This window comes from Procambarus clarkii, chromosome 87 (genome assembly GCF_040958095.1).
Source record: "Procambarus clarkii isolate CNS0578487 chromosome 87, FALCON_Pclarkii_2.0, whole genome shotgun sequence".
In the NCBI taxonomy this organism is placed as follows: Eukaryota; Metazoa; Arthropoda; class Malacostraca; order Decapoda; family Cambaridae; genus Procambarus; species Procambarus clarkii.
Genome location: NC_091236.1, coordinates 5,797,935 through 5,824,504, shown reverse-complemented (window position 1 = coordinate 5,824,504; position 26,570 = coordinate 5,797,935). Strand labels below are relative to the sequence as shown.

The 26,570-nt window shown below is 43.5% G+C and overlaps 1 protein-coding gene across 2 annotated transcripts in view; it reads right to left on the bottom strand.

The window, feature by feature from the left end:
* The window catches only part of LOC123747003 (uncharacterized), a 47,230-nt gene continuing 20,660 nt past the window's right edge, over positions 1-26,570 (bottom strand). Inside the window, exons 15-26 of one of the 2 annotated variants that reach the window (XM_045728925.2) lie at positions 24,202-24,409; positions 22,983-23,159; positions 22,671-22,818; positions 19,786-19,873; positions 15,297-15,575; positions 15,005-15,104; positions 10,878-11,088; positions 9,833-9,931; positions 5,136-5,259; positions 3,395-3,681; positions 1,442-1,706; positions 1-813 (exon numbers count right to left, since the gene is read on the bottom strand). In XM_045728925.2, the coding sequence (XP_045584881.2) occupies positions 526-813; positions 1,442-1,706; positions 3,395-3,681; positions 5,136-5,259; positions 9,833-9,931; positions 10,878-11,088; positions 15,005-15,104; positions 15,297-15,575; positions 19,786-19,873; positions 22,671-22,818; positions 22,983-23,159; positions 24,202-24,409 (2,274 nt within the window). In that variant the 3' untranslated portion in view covers positions 1-525. The remainder of the gene's footprint in view (positions 814-1,441; positions 1,707-3,394; positions 3,682-5,135; positions 5,260-9,832; positions 9,932-10,877; positions 11,089-15,004; positions 15,105-15,296; positions 15,576-19,785; positions 19,874-22,670; positions 22,819-22,982; positions 23,160-24,201; positions 24,410-26,570) is intronic. The other variant, XM_045728926.2, reaches the window with a different exon arrangement.

Sequence of the window (26,570 nt, the reverse complement as noted above, 5' to 3'; positions counted from 1 at the left end):
TCAAAATATAGCATTTATTTCCACATAACAGAACTTCTGCTCTTAATGTTACATTATAAGGTGGCCTGCTGTCCTGCTGAAAAGCAAGAATACAAAAATAGAAGAAGAGTAGGCTGATGAAAATATAAGTTTTATCTTTGAAAAATATATAAATTAAATAAAATGAGAATTGCTAATCAAAATAAAGAAGCTGATATTTGTAATACAGTAGTTGAAATTAGAATAAAAAAAAAAGAGTACAATTAAAAATATGAAGATCCACTTGTATTCTTTCATATTTAATGACTGTGTAGAAGTGATAAGTCTTAATGTTGTATATCAATAAGATCATTTGCTGCTCAAATGAAGCACAGAAGGTGACATACTTGTGTTAGGCTATAATAGGGCTCCCTTCCAATCGACTTGTAACTGTAACAGCGTATAATAAAATTCAGTAATAAAAATTTACGAACTTTTAGCAGCATCAACTCGATAAAATACAAGTACATATAAGTTTACATATTCAGTCAAGTAAAATATTTTGAATTAAGACTTCACATTTTGATGTGAACTTGATGCTTGATTGCTTGATGACTGTGGTTTGACAAGTAATGAATGTGACTTTGCTTGAAGTATCTCTTGGTTAAGAGGCACTTGTGGCTGGACTCTCATGGGACCATCAAGAGGAAGATCCCAGGGGTTTGGAGTTTTTGGTGGCTTGATAAGCTCCTTGCGTACTCTGTCTCGTGTACGTGATCCTCGTGGATTGTAGTTCCTCTTGTCTCTATTGCTTGTACGTGGAGGCAAAGATCCATTACGACGACCTTCCCAGATCTGAAAGGCAACCCAAGTTAGTTATTCATGGAGCTGACATACTAAGGGATATTGCTATACATTTATAAAAAGGGCAGTCAGACACCTAAATCACACCACAAAATTGTGGTGTCAATATAGGCCTACCTCAAAGATCATAAGAAATCTGTATCTGTCAGTTTTGCAGCCGCGGAATTATTTTCTATAATTCTCTTCCCCCCATTTTTGGCGAGTGGCTTCTTAACCCCACGATATGAATATAGAACACTGAGTATGATGATGTACACTCGTCAGTATCTGACATCAGGAGAAGATACTAAAATGTTTCTTATTAAGCTTTTCCAACTCAAGGATAAAAATGTCTAATTCAAAATACAGTACAGTACTCAACTTCTTTTCCATCAGTCTATAATAAGGAGACAACACAGTCTCCTTAAGAAAAAGAAGTGTAGAATCAGCTTAACTACTACTGGAGATCAGCAAGCCAATAGTCATTTGTTATTTCCTTAATATTATACAGTATAGGTTTGTACTGTAATTTGAAACTGAAAATTAAATCTGGCAAGTATTGTTGACTATTAAGGGAAAGTCAGTTGGGTGACAACAAAAGATGGAGGAGGTAATATTGCTTTAAATGTCACAAACTTACTTTCTTCATAACAAGTGACCTTCGCAAGCTTTTAAGGTTTTCCTTGCGTCGAAATGTTGACACTCCTGTGTATTCTCCTGGTGGAATTGAAAGTACTTCCAAGTTTTCAGCCACAAGCTCAGGACTCTGAGGGACCTCAAGTGGGCGTATACGTGGTCTTCCTAAAGGACGTCCACACCCACGTTTAGGTCGTCCACTTCCACTTCCTCTTCCTCTTCCTCTTCCTCGTCCTCTTCCTCGTCCTTGTCCTCGTCCTCGTCCTCTGCTAGATTTGATGCAAAGTATATTTGATATAAATTTTTTTACCTAAAAATGTATTTCCATTACTCATACTCACTAATATGGATGATATTGTTAAGTAACTACAGTTAAGACCTAACCAATTTGTTGCCAAAAACAATTGAAAAGTGTTTTGATAGGCAAGTGATAAACCCCTTCTCTCACTCCATATTTTATCATAATAAAACCAGCGTTGAATGTAATGAAACGCCATTTTCTGGGCGAGTCCCGGAGGCTCCCCGGAGCTATCCAGGCTGAATGCATATGTATAATTTTCTGGCATCAGTCAATGTGCACGGAGTTCTTGCCTACCGGGAACCATGAGCCAGAACCTGGCACCCTCAAGAGAGGCACAAGGAGCAATGGCTTATAGAAGCCCCCCCATGTGGTTGGGAGCATTCAATGCCATCGACCGAATCTGGCACCCAGAAAGGTAGGCGCTCCAAAACAAACCCTTATTCTGGTGAAATTATTGCTACCAAAAGCTGAATGAGTGGGACAGAACTCCCCAAACGCAAATTAGCAAACGAACACGACTTCATCATGTCGCTGCGCTGCTGTCTGCGCAACCCCCCCTCCCCAGGAGGGTGAAGGGGGAACCCCAGACTCCCACGCAGGCGATCCACCCTTCAGTTCTTAGGCTGGATGTCAAAATACGCAAAAACACCTCTGACTGGAGGGAGGGATGCAGGGGAGCCTCCGGGACTCGCCCAGAAAATGGCATTTCATTACATTCAACGCAGGTTTTCTGGGGAAAGCCCCATTGGCTCCCCGGAGCCAATTACCCAAAGACAAGGAAAAACAGGGACTTACCCGGACTGGCGGTCAGTCCTCACTCCTCAACGAGAAGCCGAGAGAACTGACTGTAACTGACGACCCAATGCAACGCAGACCCTACGAGGACCAGGGACACTTGATAAGGTGGCGAGCAGCCAAGACCCTGTTTGACCTCCAAAAACCCCGTGCCCAAATGTCAACCCAAGACATGTTGCCAAAGATGGCAGCCAAAGCAGCAAACTTACGCACGTTGTGGGCACGAGGATAGACCACAGGCTGGCTAGCATCAATAATCCTGCAGACAACCTGGAAGACCCAAGCCCGGGAACAGGGAAAAAGGAAAATCGGATCAACCCAAAGCGCATCCCTGGCGATCCAAAGTGGATCGCTGGCATGGGGGTCTGGGGCCCCCCTTCCCCCTACTGGGTAGGGGAGGGGGGGAGGGTTGTGCAGACAGCAGAGCGGTGACATGATGACGTCATGTTTGTTTGCTAATTTTCGTTTGGGGAGTTCTGTCCACTCGTTCGGGTTTTGGTAGCAATAGTTTCACCAGAATAGGGGTTTGTTTTGGGGTGCCTACCTTTCTGGGTGCCAGATCCGGTCGATAGCAGACAGAATGCTCCCAACCATATGGGAAATTTCTATAGGCCATTGCTCCTCGTGACTCTCTTGAGGGGGGCCAGGTTCTGGCTCATGGTCCTCGGTAGGCAAGAACTCTGTGCACATTGACTGAAAGTTATACTTATCCATTCAACCTGGATAGCTCCAGGAAACTGACGGGGCTCCCCCCAGAAATTATGACAAAAAATTAAGAAATTGGGTGTGATATTTTTGCAATAACCTGAGTGTAATTATCACTTTCCTCACTCTGCCACTACTTTCCTTTTCTAACCTCACCTCGGGCAGACTGTAGGTGTTGCATCTACTTCCTCCAAAGAGGCCTGTGCTTCCTCAGACTGATGATCTGCCAGTTCTTTAGCTTCTTTCCTCTTTTTTGCCAAGTTTCCCATCGAGCTGTCATGAATGGATGCCGGTATGTTTTCCGTTTCCATACTTTCTAGAGAGTCTGGCTTTCTCTCTGGCGAGCTGTTGGTAGACAACGTTCGAAGACGTCTTTGATATTTCATCAATGCCCGATATTTTTTATCTTCTTCTGCCAGCCGACGTATATATTCCTCTTGCTCCTGGAAATGTATACAATACAGTATAAATTGTTGAACTGTCATTAGCAAACTATTTTGTTTAAAAAGAGCAAACTTGAGTGAATATGAAAAGATCCAGTCCAAGAATGGCACACTGATGCTCAATAGGGCAAACTTAATGAATGTCTTACTGGACAGATACATAATTCAGAGAAGGCTAACATTTTGTAATGGCAGCAATGATATATTCAGAATGTTGCTGCTGTCATATTGGTGTTAAGGAGCTCCAGAATTACCACAGAAAGCATTTACAAGCTCTATTTCTACCATAGGGACTACAGTGCCTTCACACAGCAGTTAGTTTCATAACTGGTGGCTTCCCCTCACCACTGATTGATGAGTCCCTGCTCTAAAATAGGCATCTAGAGGATTGAAATGTCATTTTCTCTGTGTGTGGCCTCTCCATCACTTGCATTCTTGCCCCTTTAGGTCTTGATTTTCCTGAGTTTTTGGTTGTAATGAAACTTAAATGAAGGTTGTCAGCTTCTCCAACTCTGCAGTGCCATATTCATTGTCAGTTTGTTTTCTAAGTAATTTGCCGAGAAATAATTGTCCCTCCTTATGTTGACAACTACTGCATGAAGGTGTTGAGAGGTTTGATCTCTTCTGTGGTTTTATAGCAAATTATATCTCTTGGTGGTGTGACTGAGTTTTGCTCTCCACTGCATCATTGTCCCTAAACTATGTGACAAGACAATGTGAAAAGCTGCTTGTCACACTGGGGCTTGCTTTGAGTCAATGAGAGCCTGGTGTGTATGAACAATGTCTCGGGAGGGCAGGGTGAACATAGTTGACACAGTAGACAGGGTGGAGAGGGTAGGTATGGTGGACAGGGTGACCAGGGTGGCCATGGCAGGGGTAGCAACAAAGGGGTCACTAAGACCCCTTGGTCACATTTACCACTTTTGGTTGCAGATGCAAGGCAGGTGGTTTAAACAAATATGAAGTAGGAAATAAGACAAATCAATGGCCCCATGCAGAACGAGATGTTCCGGCGATATCCAACACCACTTGTCTGAAAACAAAAAGTTGAATGCAAGCCTAATATAAGTACGTATGATAGATGGGGGCAAGTATTGCAGCTGGTGTATTTATCCTGTGGTAATGATTGTTTGCCTTGTTTTTTCACAGGGTTACAAATTTTCTTCAAGATGTCACTCATTTTTTATGGCAGGTTTTCCTCAGGTTTGTGTTAATATCTGATCCTCAAGCTTCCCTTGCCTCTTAGGGAGAGCCAGATACTGGTCCAGGCCTCTGGTAGGCAAAGCGGTGGGTTTTAGAGGCCTGGTGCAATTCTTTAAGCTTGGCAGTATCACTGCATAAACTCTGAAAACTACTGAGAGGACAGGCCCCTTCCAGAATTTTTTTTTATTCCATAAGGAGTGTTTACCAGAATTCCTAATTAATATGGTAACTACTAGAAACTGAAAACAAACCTCAATATCCAATTCATCTTTGGTAAGCATTGACTTTTTTGGCTTATTATTATGGGTTTTAGTTTTCGTCCCTTCACCTTCTGAAAGCATCCACTCGGTTTGCAATATGCGCTCCCAAGGGGGTCTGGAAGAAAAGAAAATTTTGCTGTCATTAAGTCAGAATGTGTAGTTAGAAGCTTAAATAAATATAATGTAAGATAAATATGTGTAACCATGTTAGGGCATTAACCACTTAACTGCGCCAACCGAGTATTCTCGGTCAGCGGGAAACTGTGCCAACCGAGAAAACTCTTGATTTTTCGGTACCAATTCTAAATGTGTACGAGGTTGGTTGTGTACGAAATGGACTCTTAGGACCTCCAGTGAGAAGCAGCCATCTTGGAAAAAATTCCTAGAATGCCCTAGGGCTGCTGGCTGGGTTAGTACTGAATGAGTAACCATGGGTGGCGCACGCGCCTCTGGCTCCCAAACACCTGTCCGCGACACGGTGTTGAAAGATAACGCTCTGTCGGTGAAATTCAAACCTTATTGTTTGAAGAACATAAGGGTTATAATATTAGGTGAAGCTAGGCGCAATAAGGACCTAACACAAAGGTCGGATGCAAGTGATACAGCACCTATGAGGACGATACAGCAAGCATATACAGTTGTAGCTCTGAGCGTCACCCTTGCAATCCTATGCTATCTACAATTTATTTAGAAGATACATAGATGAATCGTTTTCTGCGTTCAGTGATGATGCATCTGATACAAATAGCGTAGATAAGCAGTGTTAGCAGGCTTCCATGGTGGTGTTTTCCATAGATATTTTCAAGAATACCTGAATCTCTTCCTAACTGACGGACACTCTTTGAGGCTAGCTGAATCTCTCTCTCACTGACAGACACTCTTGAGGTAAGCTGAATATCTTCCTGTGTGGGACCATACAAAGCGATCTTTTCAAGACTACCTTACAAATTGATCTTTTTCCTACAATCTTTTCAATACTACCTTATGCTTTACAAGCTTGGCTACATACAACCTACAAGTACTAAAGCCAAGGGTGTATGTGAGTGCGTTGTTTGCAAGCACACAGAATGAAGACACAGGAAGTGAAAATTTATCTGTACCTGGTGCACTGAGAGCGAAGTCGTGCTGTGTACCATGAGCTACTTCGTTGATTATTACTCACTTCCGAAGTGAGTCACAGCGGCTTGATTTGTGTGTGTGCACCTGACAACGAGGCTAGTGTTGGAGCCGCACCCCCTAAATGTGTGACGCTGATCCCCTCTCCAAGAGCAGGAAGCGTACAGGATGATCTCCTGATCAAAATACAAGCACTCTAGAGATTTTGGTGGGTTGTCCGGAAGGGACAATCCATCGACGTACAACATTATACCACTAAAACATAAAACTAGCGTTGAATGAACTGAAACACCATTTTCGGGGTGAGCCCCGGAGGTTCCCTGGAGCTTATCGGGCTAATGTGCTTTATATTAGACTAGGACATTAGCTATGGAGTTCAGACCTACCAGAGACCAGAGCCGGAACCTGGCCCCTTCAGAGAGTTTTCAGGGAGCAATGGCCTTGGAAAACTACATTGTGGTTGGGGTTTTTCCTTACCTGCCATCGACCAGGATTAGGCATCCAGAAAGGTAGGCATAACAAAACAAATCTCACATGGTAAGAAATTAAAACAAAAAACTGAACAGAGAGGCTAGAAACTCCCTACAATCCCAAGGAAACAAGCAAAAAACCAGTGTTGAATGTAATGAAACGCCATTTTCTGGGCGAGACCCGGAAGCTCCCCATAGCTTATCCACGCTGATATGCTAATGTCAGGCTTTGGCATCAGTCATGTGTATGGAGTTCTATGGGCCTACCAGAGACCACGAGCCAGAACCTCGCCCCCTCAGAGAGGCAAGAGGGAGCAATGGCCTATAGAAACCCCTGTGTGGTTGGAAGCATTCTATGTCTGCCATCGACCGGGTTAGGCACCCAGAAAGGTAAGCGCCCCAAAACAAACCCTTATTCTGGTGAAAATTGCTACCACAAGCCGAATAAGTGGATAGAAACTCCCCTAAAAGAAATGAGTAAACGAGCTAATATTAATAAAGTTTTCGACTGGGCATCAGAAAATAACATGATGTTTAACAGTGACAAATTCCAGGTACTCAGCTATGGTAAAAATGAGGACCTTAAACATAATACAAGGTATAAAACACAATCAAATGTACCCATAGTAGGAAAACAGCATGTAAAGGATTTGGGAATAATGATGTCTGACGACCTAACGTTTAGGGAACATAACCAAGCAAATATTGTGACAGCCAGAAAAATGATAGGATGGATTTCGAGAACTTTCAAATCCAAGGATCCCATCACAATGGTTGTACTCTTCAAGTCACTTGTGTTGTCCCGTCTTGAGTACTGCTCAGTACTCACTTCCCCCTTCAGAGCAGGAGAGATTGCTGAAATAGAGGGAATACAGAGAACATATACGGCACGCATAGACGCGATAAAGCACCTAGATTATTGGGATCGTCTCAAAGCCCTCCAAATGTACTCACTAGAAAGAAGACGAGAGAGATATCAAATAATATACACCTGGAAGATACTGGAGGGCCAAGTACCAAATCTAGACAGTAAATTAACAATGTACTGGAGTGAACGATATGGAAGAAAATGCAGAATAGAACCAGTGAAGAGCAGAGGTGCCATAGGCACAATCAGAGAACACTGTATAAACATCAGAGGTCCACGGTTGTTCAACACCCTCCCAGCAAGCATAAGAAATATTGCCGGAACAACCGTGGACATCTTCAAGAGGAAACTAGATTTATTCCTCCAAGGAGTGCCGGACCAACCAGGCTGTGGTGGGTATGTGGGCTTGCGGGCCGCTCCAAGCAACAGCCTAATGGACCAAACTCACAAGTCAAGCCTGGCCTCGGGCCGGGCTTGGGGAGTAGAAGAACTCCCAGAACCCCATCAACCAGGTATCAACCAGGAAAGGGGTGAACAACACCTAACCAAAACGAGGCGGCCCTGGGGCATCCAGGTGGGAACCAACCTAGCGCGTTGCAGCAACCTAAACCAAGCTTGCAACGCGGATGCCGCCTGTACTGTGAACCGTAAGGACATCAGAAGAGTACTGGAGAACAAGCAGAGAACACATCTCGCAAGACTCCGTGTCAAGGTGTCAGTGACCCTACAGGTAGCATGACAGAGGTAAAATAGGCGACTGTCACACTGAGACAAGGGGACAGCTACCAATGAACCTGCACAAGGCGATATGGAACCCGGAAGACACATCCAGTGGTCCACCGAGCCCCGACAGAGTTTTCCAGGGCTCGTAGACTGACTGCTACGGGAAGCCCGGGCAAGGCGGTGTTAACCGGTTAACACCCAAAACTAACAAGGGATAGATGCCAACACTGCACTGAAAACCCCTGCGACGTGTACAATAATGGGGGCCTAGCAGAAGGCCACCAAATACTACCAGTGGAACTATAGCCACACTAAGCAGACCCCCACCAGGCAAATTAAAATAAAAACAAAAGAACCCCCCCCCCCCCCGCAAAAGTACACTGTCCCCCCAGAGGAAACAGGAACCGGTCGCCGTGTAGGTAGGAGGACGCGCAACACCTTGACACCCTAACCAGCACAATGCCAGTCCCTACCCAAGGCCAAACAAGGGCCCCAAGCCCCAGCTGACCCCAAGGGCGAGGCAAATGCCGAGCAGCAAGAACCTCAAGGGGAATGGTTCCCGAACGCCCCAGGGATGATAACCCTGTCACGCAGGGGCAGTACTCACAGGGCACTTAGGAAAGGAAGCCCCTAAGCGCATGCAGCCCTGGTACTGATGAGGAACACCTGGCCACCGCACAACACAAAACATGGCAGTGAACGCCATGAAGGCAAACACCGCCTAGGAAGCTGAGGCCAGAGAAGCAACTGTTCCGGTTAACATTAGCTTACGAACTGGAGTGCTATGCAGCTGGCGCATTGAGGTCCAGGGCCCCCCTCCTCCCTCTCTCAGGGAGGGGAGGGCTGCGCGGACGAGTGGCACGGCAGTAAAGTGTGATGTTTGCTTGTTTGCTTTTTTCTTGAGATTGTAGGGAGTTTCTACCTCTGTTCATTTTTTTGTTTTAGTTTCTTACCATGTGGGGTTTGTTTTGTTATGACTACCTTTTTTGGGTGCCTAGCCCTTGTCGATAGCAGATAAAGAAAAACCCCAACACCGGGGGGTGGGGTTCCAGGGCTATTGCTCCCTGGAACTTCTCTGAAGGGGCCAGGTTCCGGCTCTGGTCCCTGGTAGCTGTGAACTCCATAGCTAATGTCCTGGTCTAATATAAAGTACATTAGCCCAATAAGCTCCAGGGAGCCATAGGGGCTCCCCACATAAAAATTCAGGTGATGGTTCTACACAGAAATTACACTTTACTTTGAACATTCATTGAATAAATATTATTGAAGAACCTGCAATGCCAAGGAAGGGCTTTGTTTTTTTTATAGATCGATCTCTTAATGGATGACCAAGTCTGGGTTGAATTGATGGATTTCTCCAGTGACTCCTTCAGCACCTGCCCCTCTATGTTATCAATATTCAAAATGTCTTCACAACTCCAGGCTTCCCTCATTTGTCAAAGGAGGAAATACATGCAACTAGATAAAACATTTATACTGGTAAATGTCAAAGGACTGGAGAACACGCTTACCTGACAATGGTCATCAGGGCAGGATAGTAAAAGATAGACAACATTCTATGGAACAACAAGTTTTCACTGTGTTCACGTGCTTCTTCATCTTTCAGTAATCTGTGGAGAGAATGCTTTTTAAGAACATGGCATTTAACTTTTCATTTTTAAGTTCCGTCATATGAATAGCATACACTAGTATGTCCCCGCGACTGAGCACTCATACTGCAAAATTACAAATATAGTTTGCACAGGGCCTTTGTGTTAAGCACTATTTCTGTGCACATGTAAGTCGGTGGAGAACTTTGAAAATTAATAAAAAATCACGTTTAACCACCGCACTGCGCACCTGTTTTCGGCAAAAACTTCTTAGTGCAATTGTCAAGGACATATTTTTGTTGTTTAAATAAATGTTTAGGTAAAGTTAATGTCAAAATGTTTCCAAACTCAACAACTTCCATTTAAAATCACAGAGTAATGAAAACATTAACATATAGCCTAATTAATAGAAATAGCACAACTCTGAAAGCGCCTAAAGGCGCTTTGCGCAGTGCAGTGGTTAAGATAAGACTATTGTGACTGAACTCTGGAATATAAAATAAGTAACTTTGAAATTAAAATTTAGATTTTTGATCCCCATCTAATTGATATGGCATATGACATACCAAGTCTGCAGTCCTAAGTGGATGGGAGAAATTATTCTTCAGGAAGTGGAAAAAAAAATACATGTACTTAATGCCATACAAAATTCTGATATGGAAGTGGAAATTTTGTATACATTATGTATATGCATTATCTGCAGCTTTTCCAACAAAATCTACAGTGGATGCACATCTGCAGGAGCAGGAAATGTTTACAAGTTACTTTATCCAAGTTTCTGAGATAAATCAAACTCAATTAAAAATGTTTGAAAGTACAAACTTTATACACATAAGGAATTCACATTAGTACAAAAATACTGAATGGAAGGACAAGGAATTATTACCCCAAATTGACATACATCATAAACAAGAACATGTAGATATGTGGGCCCTACACATGCTACTATTTAATTTGTTATATTCACCTTCTTGGCTGGTGTTGTTTCTCTTGGCTCTGACCTTGTGCAGTTTTCAAAGGTGTCAAAGAGGGCGCAGTTTGCTGGCTAGGCTCTGAATTATGACCGGCTGCTGCAGCCGGCAATGTGTCCAATGTTTCTGGTCCAGTTGGCTTTGTGTCCAGCACTGCTGCTACAGCTGGCTCATCACCAGACACTACTCGCCCAGTTTTAGCCTTACCTGCATAAGCCAAGACATTTGCTCAATAAACCTATTCAAAATTTAGTTGCCCATTATCATCTCAAAACAATAAGACAATGTGAAATTAAAGGCATTGTGGGAAACAAAAAAATGAATTTCTGAATTGATGTCTTAGTTGCTCCTCTGATCCAATGGCCAGGAGCAGAAAACAACATAGATGTTTCATTAGCCGTGACAACGACTTGGACGCTGTAGCACTAAATATTATCTGAATACTATAACACTTGATAATATACTGGACCTGCACCCAAGATTTATTAACTAATGAAAAAATTATGTCAAATATTGGTGTAATTCTTGAGGTTAAATCGAGATGATTTCGGGGCTTTTAGTGTCCCCGCGGCCCGGTCCTCGACCAGGCCTCCACCCCCAGGAAGCAGCCCGTGACAGCTGACTAACACCCAGGTACCTATTTTACTGCTAGGTAACAGGGGCATAGGGTGAAAGAAACTCTGCCCATTGTTTCTCGCCGGCGCCTGGGATCGAACCCAGGACCACAGGATCACAAGTCCAGCGTGCTGTCCGCAATTATAACTTGAGTTTGTAAAAGCACTTTAATATATTTCTGAGTGCTCAAATGATCACTGCACTGTATGGAACATAACAGATCTCTAACCAATATAACGTATAAAAAACCAGCGTTGAATGTAATGAAATGCCATTTTCTGGGCGAGCCCTGGAGGCTCCCTAGAGCTTATCGGGCTAATGTATGTTATATTAGACCGTGACATTAGCTATGGAGTTCAGACCTACCAGGGACCATGAGCCCCTTCAGAGAGGTTGCAGAGAGGAATGGCCCTGGAAAACCCCCCTGTGGTTGGGGTTTTTCCTTATCTGCCATCGACCGGGGTTAGGCACCAAGAAAGGTAGGCATAACAAAACAAACCCCACATGGTAAGAATCTAACAACAAAACCAAACAGAGAGGTAGAACTCCATACAATCCCAAGGAAACAAGCAAACGTAACGCACTACTACCGCGGCGCGCGTCCGCGCAGCCCTCCCCTCCCTGAGAGGGGGAGGGGGGGAGCCCCGGACCTCACTGCGCCGGCTGCATAACACTCGATTCATAACACAAGTCGATTCTTACTCTCATCCTGTAACTACACTTAGGTAATTACACTCCAATTCAGAAGCTAAGCTTCAACAAATGCGAAAAAACTGCCGACCGGTGGGAGGAGGGGTTGCCAGGGAGCCTTCGGGTCTCACCCAGAAAATGGCGTTTTATTACATTCAACGCTGGTTTTCTGTGGGGAGCCTCTACGGCTCCCTGGAGCTTCATACCCAAAGAGAAGGAAAAGAAAGGGCTGACCCAGGATGCGGCCTTCAAAAACTCCGCAACGCGAAGTCGAGACAACAGGTTGCAACTTGCAACCCAAGAACGCCCAGGAGCAGACATGCTCACAAAATAACGGGCAGCCAGGAGCAGACATGCTCACAAAATAACGGGCAGCCAGGAGCAGACATGCTCACAAAATAACGGGCAGCCAGGAGCACAAGACATGTTACCAAACACGGCACCGAAAGCTGCAAATTTCCGAACGGCACGGGCGCGAGGATAGACCGCAGGCTGGCTAACCTTAACACTATTGCGCACGGTGCGGGCGCACCGCAGACTATTAATTCTTCTCCCGACAGTGCAGGCGAGTGTGCGGCGACACCAAAATGTGTATGCTCGTTTCAGTTTTCTCACCTTAATTCTCATGCTACATCATTCGTTTTGGTATCATTGTGTTCGCAATAGAATTCTCTACAGGGGTATATGCATATAAAGTCTAAAAACCCAGCATGACTCCCCACAGCAAAGCCTAAAGAAGGCCTAGTTACCTGTGAACGAGCACCAATTGGCATACCTGCAGACTAATGTACTTACTCGTTCAGTTTGATAATTTTATTTTGTGTTATGTGTTTCATTTTGTTATCAAATTGTTCGTAAAATAAAGGCGCATATTTTAAAACTAGTCCCATAATAATAGAACAATAAATGGAATTTTAACAAATATTTTAACTTTTGTATGCTCACCACCACAAAATTACAGTATTTATATATTTCCAGTGTTCTGACACCAATTTTCGCATCACGTCTTTCATTTTGGTATCAAATTGTTCGCAATATAAAGGCATGTATTTTAAAACAAGTCCCATAATAATAGAACAATAAATGGAATTTTAACAAATATTTTAACTTTTGGACGTTTATCACTAAAAAATTATTTATATCTTTCCAGTGTTCTGACATCAATTTTTGTGTTACGTCTTTCATTTTGGTATCAAATTGTGCACAATCTAAAGGCACTCAGTTTGAAACCACTCCCAGATTGATCAGATAAAATTAAAATTTTTAACAAATATTTTAATGAGTGACTCGAGGCCGAGTCACCCGAGATGACTCAAGAGAAAAATGAGTGACTTCGGGGAGAGGCAATAGTGCGATAGTGAGTGCGTAGTGTTAAGAACCCTGCGGTCGACCTGGCCCGAGTACTGAAGAATAATTCCCGGCTCGCGCACCACCTAGAAGACAGAAACCACACACAAGGTAGAGTGCTGAAACAACCACTGGAGCCAGAACACACGACCGTTGCCTATAGCATCAGCCTCAGAACTGAGGTGTGGATGGCCAGCACAGGGGTCTGAGGCTCCTTCTTCCCCTTCCCAGGGAGGTGGAAGCTGCGCAGACGGTGGCACGGCGACGTGTGATGTCATACTCATTTGCTCGTTTCTGTTTGGGGAGTTCTATCCACTTGTTCGGCTTTTTGTAGTAATTTTCACCAGAATACGGGATTGTTTTGGGATGCCTACCTTTCTGGGTGGCTAACCCGGTTGATGGCAGACATAGAATGCTTCCAACCACATGGGGGTTTCTATAGGCTATTACTCCTCGTGCCTCTGTGAGGGAAGCAGGTTCTGGCTCGTGGTCCCCGGTAGGCCCACAGAACTCCATACACATGACAAATGCTAATGCCAAAGTTTGACATTAGCATATTAGCTTGGATAGCTCCGGGGAGCCGACGGGGCTCCCCCCAGAAATGTACCTGGTTTGCCAGTCTGGGATGAGAAACCTATTAGATCAATTAGCACTGTAATATGCCATTGTAAAAACAATTCAATTACCTTCTGTGGTTGAGTACTCAATAGCAATTCCTACACTATATATAGTGTAACAGATCCCTAAATTTGTTCACAGAGCACCGACAAAAATGCGTATGATAAGTGTTAGTGAGTGCTGTAAATGGACAGCCACATCTGGAAGAAAAAAAAAAATTCCCCTGAGAGAGTGCCAAGAGGAACCAGGGACTTGAAACAAAAGTCAGGAGGTAGATGAAGAACCAAACTGGAGCAGAGTAAGGTTAAGTTCAGATGACCTGTCCTGAACAGATAAAGCTTCACATCCTGTCCAGGCTCAACAGCAGGGAGGCGAAACTGGAAACAGGTTTGGAGTATCGGATAGTCATCAAACACCATTGATGTACGTCCTGATCCCAACTTGTAGTGGAAACAAAGAAGCATACTCAAACTGAGTAGGCAAATAGAGAAATCCCTTAACTCAGAAATTGGTGCTGCTATCTTGAGCTGATTTCGGGACTTAGCGTCCCCACGGCCCGGTCCTCGACCAGGCCTCCTATTTGTTACACACCCCCAGGAAGCAGCCCGTAGCAGCTGTCTAACTCCCAGATACCTATTTACTGCTAGGTAACAGGGGCATCAGGGTGAAATAAACTCTGCTAATTTGTTTCCGCCTCCACCGGGAATCGAACCTGGAACCTCAGGACTACGAATCCGAAGTGCTGTCGACTCAGCTGTCAGGCCCCTATATTATGCTGTCTAGTCGTAAAATCAACTTCCAAGCAGGAAACTTGGAGGAAATACCTATTGTTGAAGCAATAATTGATGCTCACCCCGCGGATACGTTGTGATCACTGTCTGGCCTCGAGTCTCTGCATATAAGCTACATTTTCTCTTCTTTGGAGCATATTTCTTCCCCTCACTATTCATTGCCTGTCAAAAGTATTAATATTGTTATGTGACTGATTTAATAAATTAGATCAAGAAGATGTATTCTTTTGTTGATGCAAGTTAATAAACACTTGAATAATATGATGCAAGTTAATAACAACACTTAACAACATATATTATATTTCATAAAAAAATACAGTTAACTTGGATTCAGAAATGGAACAAGCTATTAACCAAAGAGGTGATGTGGATTTTCAGGGGACTTCGTTCACCAGTCCTAGCAATCATCTGTGTCTTGGATGTCTCTGTGTCAGACCTGCCGCCAGGAGCATCAGACTCATCTTGGCTCTCCGCTTCTGATGCCTCCATGGGTTGCCACCCACTAGGACCTGGCAAACACTCTGGTCGGACCTCCCACTGCAACCTACTCCCATCATTCACTGCCTGGTCCTTGAGATTCTGGTCTGCTATGGAGCTGGGGTCATGTCTTTGTGTATGAGGATCTCTATCTACCTGTAAGAGTTGGTTAACATATTTACAATAAAATATATATAATTATTCAATTTTCTTATAGAAACATTAATTCAATTGTGCTTTATTGTCCTAATCTAATTATCACATGAGACAGTACATCCAATCTTCTTTGTTAAGTCGAGGACGAATAAGCCTACACAGCACAGAATGGGATGAGAAAATTGCGCGAGAAAAAGTTGCCCTAGTGTTTCCAGTGCAGACAAGAACATTCAAGATGGCCGCCGGCAAGAGGAAAAACAAAACAGAGCTTGATTTTAGGGGATTCAATGAAGATAGCATTGATATAAGCAGTCTACACAACTAGTTGGCAAAATTAGATACTATAGTGAACTCTCATGTAGAAATAATCAGTAAATTGAAAGAAAGTAATGACCAGTAGTGTAGCAAAGTTTTATGTCTTGAGGGTTTAGTGAAAGATTTGTGCAAGGACAAGAATCAATTGGAAACAAATTGTAAAGACATGGAAGAGGAAAATAAACTCTTAAAAATAGCTCTGGAAGAAGTTAAAGCAAATTTAAACATAAATGACTACAATAGGTTAGGTAAGGAAATTCAACAGGAGAAACAGCTTTTGTCAGTACAGATGGAGGAAGTTATACAGGGAATAGAACAGTGCAAGAAAGATATGCAACTCACCTATGCACAAGTGGCCAAGGAGAAGGAAAAAATTGATGAAGCAGTAAAGGAAGCCAAACACTGCAGTAACCAGGATAAAACAAACATTAGGTTGGAAGTGAGAAAGGAATTGGCATCTAACCCGAAGTTGGTGCAAAACACAGTTGATTGGACTAAGTCCCTGATAATTTTTGGCTGCAGAGAAAAGGAGATAACATCTAGGTCAGAAAGATCTGTAGAAGAAGCGAAAGTAGTAGATAAAATTGTTAGCTTTGTGGAAGGTCTTACTACCATAGAGAATGTCTGTGACTACAGAAGAATAGGCAGGTACGTAAACGGGGAAAGATCGACTTTTGAGGATCACCCTAAATGGTGCCAAACAGATGGAAGAAGTACTAAGGAATGCTAGAAAATTACAAAGTGATGAGGATGGGAAAGTGTGGTCGTTATACGAGATCTTTCAAGAGAAGACAGAGAGAAGCTGAAACTAAACCTCGTAAAGGCAAAACGTCAAAATGAGAGCAGAAATGAAGAAGAAATCAATTCTTTTTTTCAACAAAGTGATAGGGGTAGGCAGGCCTGTAAAATGGTACAAAAAGGCAAACCAACAAAATTGCTAGAGAGGGGGGGTAGTGAAGAATAAGGAGAGGGGGAACATGTTCCTGAAAATAGTATACTATACCAATGTAGATGGAGCGAGATCGAAGATACTGGAGTTAAGTGATGTAATACAGCTACAGACACCAGACATTGTTGCACTCACAGAGACAAAACTTGAATATGTTATTTTAAATGAGGTCATATTCTGAAGGGGTTACTAAATTTGGAGACGGGACAGAAAAATTAGGAAAGGCAGTAGTGTTGCTGTGCTGGTGAAAGAACACCTAAAGGTGAACGAAATAATGATTGCCAATCCACGAGAAGTTGACGTAATAGCACTAGAGATCTGCCATGAGGATGATAAACTAATGATCATAAATGCATATAGTCCACCACCAAGCATCATATGGACAAAGGAAGAGCTAGATAGTAAACGAGAGGGTCTTATAACAATAATGAGAGAGATTATAGCAAGAGCGGATAAAGATAGATCACAACTGTTGATAGTCAGAGACTTCAACTTGAAATCCATAGACTGGAAAGTATATGAAGCTAGAACAGAGGATTTCTGGAGGGAGCCCCATCGGCTCCCCGGAGCTTTACCAGGCTGATATGCTAATGTCAGACTTTGGCATCAGTCATGTGTATGGAGTTCTAGGGCCTACCGGGGACCACAGCCAGAACCTGGCCCCCTCAGAGAGGCAAGGGGAGCAATGGCCTATAGAAACCCCCGTGTGGTTGGAAGCATTCTATGTCTGCCATCGACCGGGTCAAGCATCCAGAAAGGTAAGCATTCCAAAACAAACCCCTATTCTGGTGAAAATTGCTACCTAAAGCCGAACTAGTGGATAGAACTCAACAGAAAACAAGCAAACTAGTATGACGTCACACGTCACCGCGCCGCTGTCTGCTCCCCCCTCCCCGGGAGGGGGAAGGGGGAGCACCCAGACCTCCCACACCGGCTATCCACCCATCAGTTCTTCGGCTGATGCTATAGGCACCGGTTATGTGCTCCGGCTCCAGTGGTTGTTTCAGCACTGTACCTAGAGTGTGGTGTCTGTTTTCTAGGTGGTGCGTGAACTGGGAGTGATTCTCCAGTACTTGGGCTGCATGCGCCTAGGGTTTCCCTTTCCTAGGTGCCCTGTAAGTACTGCCCTTGGGGCTTGGGGCCACCTTCCACAAGTGGAATAAATTATGTGAATAAATGCCATGTTATGGAATGTGGAATTGGAGAACATAGACCCCACACAACCTATAAATTATATGAGAAATCTTTAAAGAATTTTGACAAAGAAAGGGATCTAGAGGTGGTTCTAGATACAAAACTGTCACCTGAGGACCACATTAAGAACATTGTGTGAGGAGCCTATGCTACACTAACTTCAGAATTGCTTTTAAATACATCGATGTAGAAATACTAAAGAAACTGTTCACGACTTTTTCAAGACCAAAGCTGGAATATGCGGCAGTTGTATGGTGCCCATATCTTAAGCAGCATATCAACAAACTGGAAAAGGTGCAAAGACATGCCACTAAGTGGCTCCCAGAACTGACAGATAAGAACTACGAGGAGAGGTTAGTGGCATTAAATATGCAAAAACTAGAAGATAGAAGAAAAAGAGGCGATATGATCACTACATACAAAATAGTAACAGGAATTGATACAATTGATAGGGAAGAATTCCTTAGACCTGGAACTTCAAGAACAAGAGGCCATAGATTTAAACTAACAAAACAAAGCTACCAGAGAAATGTAAGAAAATTCACTTTTGTAAACAGTGGTAGACGGTTGGAACAAATTAGGTGAAAGGTGGTGGAGGCCAAAACCGTCAGTAATTTCAAGGTGTTATATGACAGAGTGCTGGGAAGACGGGACACCACGAGAGTAGCTCTCATCCTGTAACTACACTTAGGTAATTACAGACAGGGCACCCACACATATTATAATATATGTAGACATACCCATATTTTAAGTGGCTCAAGAACCAATTGCTCAGTATAAACCTTAGTTCACACAGGTATCTAAGGAGAGAGGGATTAGAGGTACAGTTTTGGTGTCCATTTCCCAGAAAAGTATTTTTAAATTGACGATGACTGTAGAAGCTGTCTACTAGCCCTGCTTTTAATTAAGTGGGGGCAAGACATCATTCTTTAACAGGGGGTATTGCTGGCCTACTTGAAAGATATACTGTATCATCTTTTGTTAGTGGTGTGGGGGGAGACTGTGCTCCTCAGCTTAACTTGTTCAATGGCCCCCTACTCTTCTGGATTGGTACCTGGATTGTACCTGGATGGGGGTTCTAGGAGCTCTTCTACTCCCTATACCTGGCCTAGGGCCAAGGTTGACTTGTGAGAACTTGGTCCAACAGGCTGTTGCTTGGAACTAACTTAACTAGGATGGTTAACCTAACCTTACCATCCTAGGCCTAATACATGCTATTTGAGGCCTAATATAATACAGATATGTGCTATACTAGGCCTAGGAATATTTAAGTTTGGTTTTTAGCTTTATTTTTTCTGGACACTTATAAAGTGAATACGTAGTACCAATTCTACTACAGTATCTAATAGTCCATTACATCAATATATGTATGACGGTGCACATAGTTACAAGTAGTACTCTCTGAACTGGAGGAGAGGTTGAGGTATGCGAGTGTCTTACCACTGCACCACGGAGACTGTCTAATTATTATCATATGCAACTCAGCTTTATGCAGGATAAAATTGGGATCCTATTTATATGAATAAGTTGTATATAAAATACATTTGTCAAATTAATATGAACTACAGGAGTGGTGAATGAGACATCTCTTGAGAGTAATACACTGAAAGAATATAATTAACTGCTATGTGCACCATTATTTCGTTGAGCAATTTTCAGGTTTATTCTTAAGCCTCTATATAATGCAACTTTTACACATTATATTACATTAGCATCTATGATGCACTAGTAAGACAAGGACCAACGACTCACCAACGGCATGACTGGTGGCATGGAGAGTCGTTGCAGTGTTTTCACCTTGGGATCCGGCCCCAGCCTCAGCAGTTCGCTCTTGGTTGCCCTGGTAACACAATGCTTCGGTGAAAACCATGAAAGACCAAGTGTATTATTCATAACAATAAGTCCTAAGAACATAACAGCAAGTGTTATGTAAAGCCAATAACGGTGTTACGTAAAACCATGGTGGTATTATATAAAGCCAATAACTTATGTAAAGCCTTGGCAGTGTTAAGCCATGGTGGTGTTATGTAAAGCCATGGCAGTATTATGTCAAACCATCTCATTGTTATGTTAATTTAATTAAGCCATGACGGTGTATGTAAAGCCATGCCTATGTTATAAAATTTACTCTTCCCAAATGTTCTACAATACTTTTTCTAGAATCTTGAATGGAATGCATGTTAAAGACCCTGGTCTATAGTTTAGTGCTTCCTGTTTGTTCTCTTTCTTGAATATTGGAACTACATTTGCCTTTCTTGATATTTCTGGTAGCTCTCCAGCCTCTAGTGTAACGTTGAGCATATAGTTAATGAGTAACACAAGATCTCTGCAGCTTCCCTTCAGTAGCCATGGTCATAGCTGGTCTGGGCCTACTGCTTTTGCTGCATCCAGTTCCCCAAGAAGTCTTTTTTTTTTACCTCATCTACATTAACTTCAATTCTGTAGTGTTGTTTCTAGTCATGTGTTGTCACCCCCTACTTGGACACCAATCTGGCTCCGGTTATAGACCTCCTGGAACCTTTTGTCAAGTTCTTTATACACTTCTTTGTCATTTTCCAAGCATGTTTCTCTCTGTTCTTACAGTCTCACTGTATGGTCTCATACTGTTGTTTTCCACCATATATGAGTGGGCAGCAGCTCAGGTTGGCTCTGTGCTTTTGCAACAATGTCATTTTCAAACTATTGTTCTGCTGCCTCTTATTTCTTGTGTACTCATTCCTGGCCCTCTTAAGTGCCTTCTAATTTGCTTCTGTAGTTTTTTCCCTATACTTTTTTCATGCCTTATCCTCTCCTTTTCCTTCCTTATGCTGTCCGTTGAACCATGTGTTTGCTGTTCTTCCTTTGTCCACTTCCCTCCTGTGAGGTATGAACTGTTACATTGCTTCTTTGTGCTTCTGCATTACGGGTTTCATCAATTAATTTGTTGACTTTCCTTTCATTTCAGTTTCCCATTGATTTTTATTCCTGCTAACCCTTTCCTTAGGCTCAGTGACACACTCATCCCAGCGTTCATTCTCTAATTAAACCCTTTAACTGCACGGCCTATAAATATGACATCCCCCCCCCCCAGTGCGCAAGAAATAAATTCTCGGGAAAAAATTATTTTTTTTTGTTCTGAAAGTGTCAAAAACCCCTCCCTGTATATAGGTATAGCAACGGAATTTCGAAATTGTACTTACTTTGGCTGCTATGGGGTCCGTAAGATGGCGCATGACGTCATCATTCCCCATTCGCCCGTGACGTATACTCCCGGGGCTGGTGGGGCGCCCGGGGCAGGGTGCGCGTGTTGCCACGAATATATTTTTTTTCATTTTTTGCGCACAGTTCCAAACACATTTTATTTGTTTTTACATGCTAATCCTATGTATAATGAACAGGCACACTATATTATGGCAGTAAAACATCCGTACTGTCCAAGGACACTGTTACGTGCATGACACTTGTGTACACATATGTTGCACATATTTACCATGCATCATGCTAATTTATGTATATATACAGTCTATTTACAGACTATACACTGTCACACACTATATACATTCACCATCAACACATTCAGAACACCGCGAGTGTGAGCTGTCACACCCAGCCAGCCCTCCCTCACTCACCCTGGCCCGATGCTCACCTTGGGTCCCTGTCTCACCCTGGCCCGATGCTCACCTCAGGTCCCTGTCTCATCCTGGCCTGATGCTCCCCTAGGGCCCCTGTCTCACCCTGGCCCGATGCTCCCCTAGGGTCCCTGTCTCACCCTGGCCTGATGCTCCCCTAGGGTCCCTGTCTCACCCTGGCCCGATGCTCCCCTAGGGTCCCTGTCTCACCCTGGCCCGATGCTCACCCTTGGTCCCTGTCTCACCCTAGCCCGATGCTCACCTTGGGTCCCTGTCTCACCCTGGCCCGATGCTCACCTTGGGTCCCTGTCTCACCCTGGCCTGATGCTCCCCTAGGGTCCCTGTCTCACCCTGGCCCGATGCTCCCCTAGGGTCCCTGTCTCACCCTGGCCCGATGCTCACCTTGGGTTCCTGTCTCACCCTGGCCTGATGCTCCCCTAGGGTCCCTGTCTCACCCTGGCCCGATGCTCACCTTGGGTTCCTGTCTCACCCTGGCCTGATGCTCCCCTAGGGTCCCTGTCTCACCCTGGCCCGATGCTCCCCTAGGGTCCCTGTCTCACCCTGGCCCGATGCTCACCTTGGGTTCCTGTCTCACCCTGGCCCGATGCTCCCCTAGGGTCCCTGTCTCATCCTGGCCCGATGCTCACCTTGGGTTCCTGTCTCACCCTGGCCCGATGCTCCCCTAGGGTCCCTGTCTCACCCTGGCCTGATGCTCCCCTAGGGTCCCTGTCTCACCCTGGCCCGATGCTCCCCTAGGGTCCCTGTCTCACCCTGGCCCGATGCTCACCATCTGCTTCTTCACTATTCCTTACAAGAACACTATTTATGCTTTGTTTCTTTATCTTCTTTATGGTTTCGGTTTGTTTACCAGACATTCATTCAGTTTTATGCACTTGTTCTACCAAAAGATCAAGGAACTGGAGTTTTTTAAGCTGCTCATGTCCAAAGACTGGCACATGTTCAAATATAAAAGACTACCCTATAAGGAATATAGTCATGAAGTATACAAATGTTTGTTCAAATCATTACCTGTAAAATATGAATTTTCTTGTAGCCATTTCAATCAACTTGGGTCGGTGATGCAAGAGAGATGCAAGTGCACCCAGAGTGGTTTGGTTAGCAGGAATAAGTGGGATACTTTCTGGTCGGCTTGCCAAACATGCCTCGCACTCCGCACCTGTAAATCGTTATTATTTTATATTTTATTCATTAGGCTTTACAATGTGTACTTTAGGCTATAAATCTATATAAAATAAGAGTGAATTTCTTGACCAATTGTGTTCAATTTATATTTGTAAAAGGGGGGCTCCACTTTAAGAAAACGAGTCATACACAACATACTATACTCAATCTCCTCAGAGTGGGTGTGTTTGGTAATGAGCTCTTGGACCACATCCAAGTCATCACTCTTGAGATGAAACACGGTCACCACCACCTTCTCTGAAGGGGTCACCTCTCTCAGCGTCCTCAGTTGGAAGAACTTACACAGGAGAATCAGGTTCTCACGGATACTGCTAACTGCAAACACAAAACAATTACATAAATTAAAAAAAAAATCTGGGGGAGCCCCATTGGCTCCGCAGAGCTATCCAAGGCTGATATGCTAATGTCAGACTTTGGCATCAGTCATGTGTATGGAGTTCTTAGGGCCTACTGGGGACCACGGCCAGAACCTGGCCCCCTCAGAGAGGCAAGGGGAGCAATGGCCTATACAAACCCCCGTGTGGTTGGAAGCATTCTATGTCTGCCATCGACTGGGTCAAGCATCCAGAAAGGTAAGTATCCCAAAACAAACCCCTATTCTGGTTAAAATTGCTACCAAAAGCCGAACTAGTGGATAGAACTCCCCAACAAAAAACAAGCGAACTAGTATGACGTCACACGTCATCACGCTGCTGTCTGTGCAGCTCTCCCCCTGCCCAGGAGGGGGAAGGGGAAGCCCCAGACCTCTCACGCCGGCTATCCAACCACCAGTTCTTCGGCTGATGCCAGAGGCACCGGTTGTGTGCTCCGGTTCTGGTGGCTGTTTCAGCACTGTACCTAGAGTGTGGTGACTGTCTTCTAAGTGGTGCGTGAGCCGGGAGTGATTCTCCACTACTCGGGCTGCATATGCGTAGGGTTTCCTTCCCTAGGTGCCCTGTAAGTACTGCCCTTGGGGCTTGGGGCCACCTTCCAAAAGTTCCTTGGGTTCTGCCAGCCAGGACTTTTGGCGGTTGTACAGGGGCCTGGCTGCTCATTGTCTCATGTCGTTCCCGGGCTCATGGGCCTGTGTCGCCTTGGGTTGGCAACTGCAGCAAGTTGTCTCGCTTTCCCCTTTCCACTAACACCAACACTTCAACCACCCACAATCTACTCCCACTAACACCAACAATGCTTCAATCACCCACAATCAACTCCCACTAACACCAACATCACTTCAACCACCCACAATCTACTCCCACTAACACCAACATCACTTCAACCACCCACAATCTACTCCCACTAACACCAACAATACTTCAACACCCACAATCAACTCCCACTAACACCAACAATGGGTAAACTGCTAATTTATACTCACAAGTATGTGAAAAATCTGTTTGATAACTTCTTCCAGGTATGAAGAACTCTATCAGCAGGAGGTCTTGCAAACTGACAAAGTGAGGATTAGGAATCCCGGGTCTTCGTCCCCGCCTTTCTGTTGCACGCTTCATTCTCTCCACTGACCGGTTCGCCTTACGGGCTTGGATGACAAGGCGGCGATTTTCCAACTCCTTTACAACATTTTTCTGCATAATAAAAGATGATAGCCAAATAACTACAGTATACAGTATTAGTATAGTCAATTAAACTGTAATAACTCTCCCAATACTATAGTCAATAAAAGATCACTCTCAAAGATACAAATGTGTGTGGTCAAAATATATCTAAAAAGTACAAAAATAAAGTCTCTCAAAATGTGCAAATACAATATGAGCAAAATTATAGTTATTCCTAAGCATATACAGTAATGTATATATAATGGTTTTAATTGAATGTTAGTTATACAATAATGTTAGTTGACTCCATGAACTCCACAGTATAATAAATTATTCATTAAATACAATTAAATGCTCTTTTTGGTGAGCCCCCAGCGACCATTCAGGCTTATACACTGTTATAATCAGACCTCAGCGTTGCACACCAGGTCACTAACACTCGTATCACACCATCTGGCATCCATGACCAGAATCTGCATCACTATACAAGTCAAGACTTAATAGTATTGCGCCCCGGGCGTACGCTCCGCGCGTATGCACGAAGTAGGCCTGGTGGTGCGGGCGAGTGCTCGGCGACACTAAATGTGAATACTCGTTTCAGTTTTCTCACCTTAGTTCTTGTGCTACGTCACTCGTTTTGGTATCATTGTGTTCACAATAGAATTCCCTACAGGTGTATATGCACATAAGGTCCAAAAGCTAAGCTTGACTCCCCCACAGCAAAGCCTAAAGTTGGGAAAAGTTACCCGTGAGCGCACAAAATCAGTAAAATGTGTATACTCGTTTCAGTTTTCTCACCTTAATTCTTGTGCTACGTCATTCGTTTTGGTATCAATGTGTTTGCAATTAAATTCCCTGCAGGTGTATATGCATATATTGTCCAAAATGCCGAGCGTGACTTCCTTAGCAAAGCCTAAAGTTATCCGTGAACGAGAACCAATTATCACACCCCCAGCCTAATGTGTATACTCGTTCAGTTTGATAACATTAATTTTTGTGTTACGTCGCTCGTTCTGGTATCAAATTGTTAGCAATATAAAGGCGTGTATTTTAAAACTAGTCATAATAATAGTGCAATAAATGGAATTTTAACAAATATTTTAATTTTGGATGCTCATCATCACAAAATTATTTATATCTTTCCAGTGTTTTGACATAAAATTTTGTGTTACATTTTTAATTTTAGTATCAAATTGTTCGCAATGTAATGGCGCGCATTTTAAAACTAGTCCCATAATAATAGCACAAAAAATGTAAATTTAACAAATATTTTAATATTTTGCCCAAAAACGTATTTATAATCTTTCAGGTGTTCTGACATCAAGTTTTGTGTTACATCTTTCATGTTGATATCAAATTGTGTGCACTCTAAAGGCGCTCATTTTGAATCTATGCCGAAGTCGATTGGATAGAAAATGAATTTTATACAAATATTTTTTGTATTGGACGCGAGTAGTGTCCAAAGCTAGGACACGAAAGAAAAAAAGTAGACATAAGGGGTGTCCAAAGAGAGCGATAGTGTTAAGATCAGACAACTCTAAACCAGGGATTAACCCACTAGATAGTACACACACAACAAAAGAGTTAATGCTTTAAATAAATTAGGTACCCCCAGGTAAACAATCAATATTTTGGTGCAAACACTCTTACTGTGATGTGCATGATCACCACCAGGTATCTCTGGTGAGGGTATAGTGAAATGAAACTGACCCCAGGTATGTTAAACCTAGTCATGATTAAAGCAAAATGTGATTCTACGGCACATGTAATGTTGGTGGTATAAACACAGTTGTGAAGCCTAACATAAAAGCATTGCCCCCCCCCCCCTAGACAGGACATAATGTTTCAAAAGAAAACCAACACAAACAACTTAGCTGAAAGGGAGAAGCTAATATCGGGCCCACCAGAAGCTGCAGGTCTTGGATGGGCTACACCAGGTGGAGGATTGGAGAGGAAAAGAAGGCAAGCTGGTTGACAATTGGTTACAATCTAGTAACAGTCCACTGCATCACAGACAGGGGATTAAATGAACAACAATGGTCCTTTGCCTTGTTTACCTATGGGTGTATTTTTCTTCAAGCAATCACTTGTTTTGTTGCACCTATGCTTTTTTTTATGCGTCTTTCCCCAGTTCTAGAGTAGAACTCTGATCCCCTGGTCCCCTCGCCTCAGGCGTGAGCCAGATTCTGTG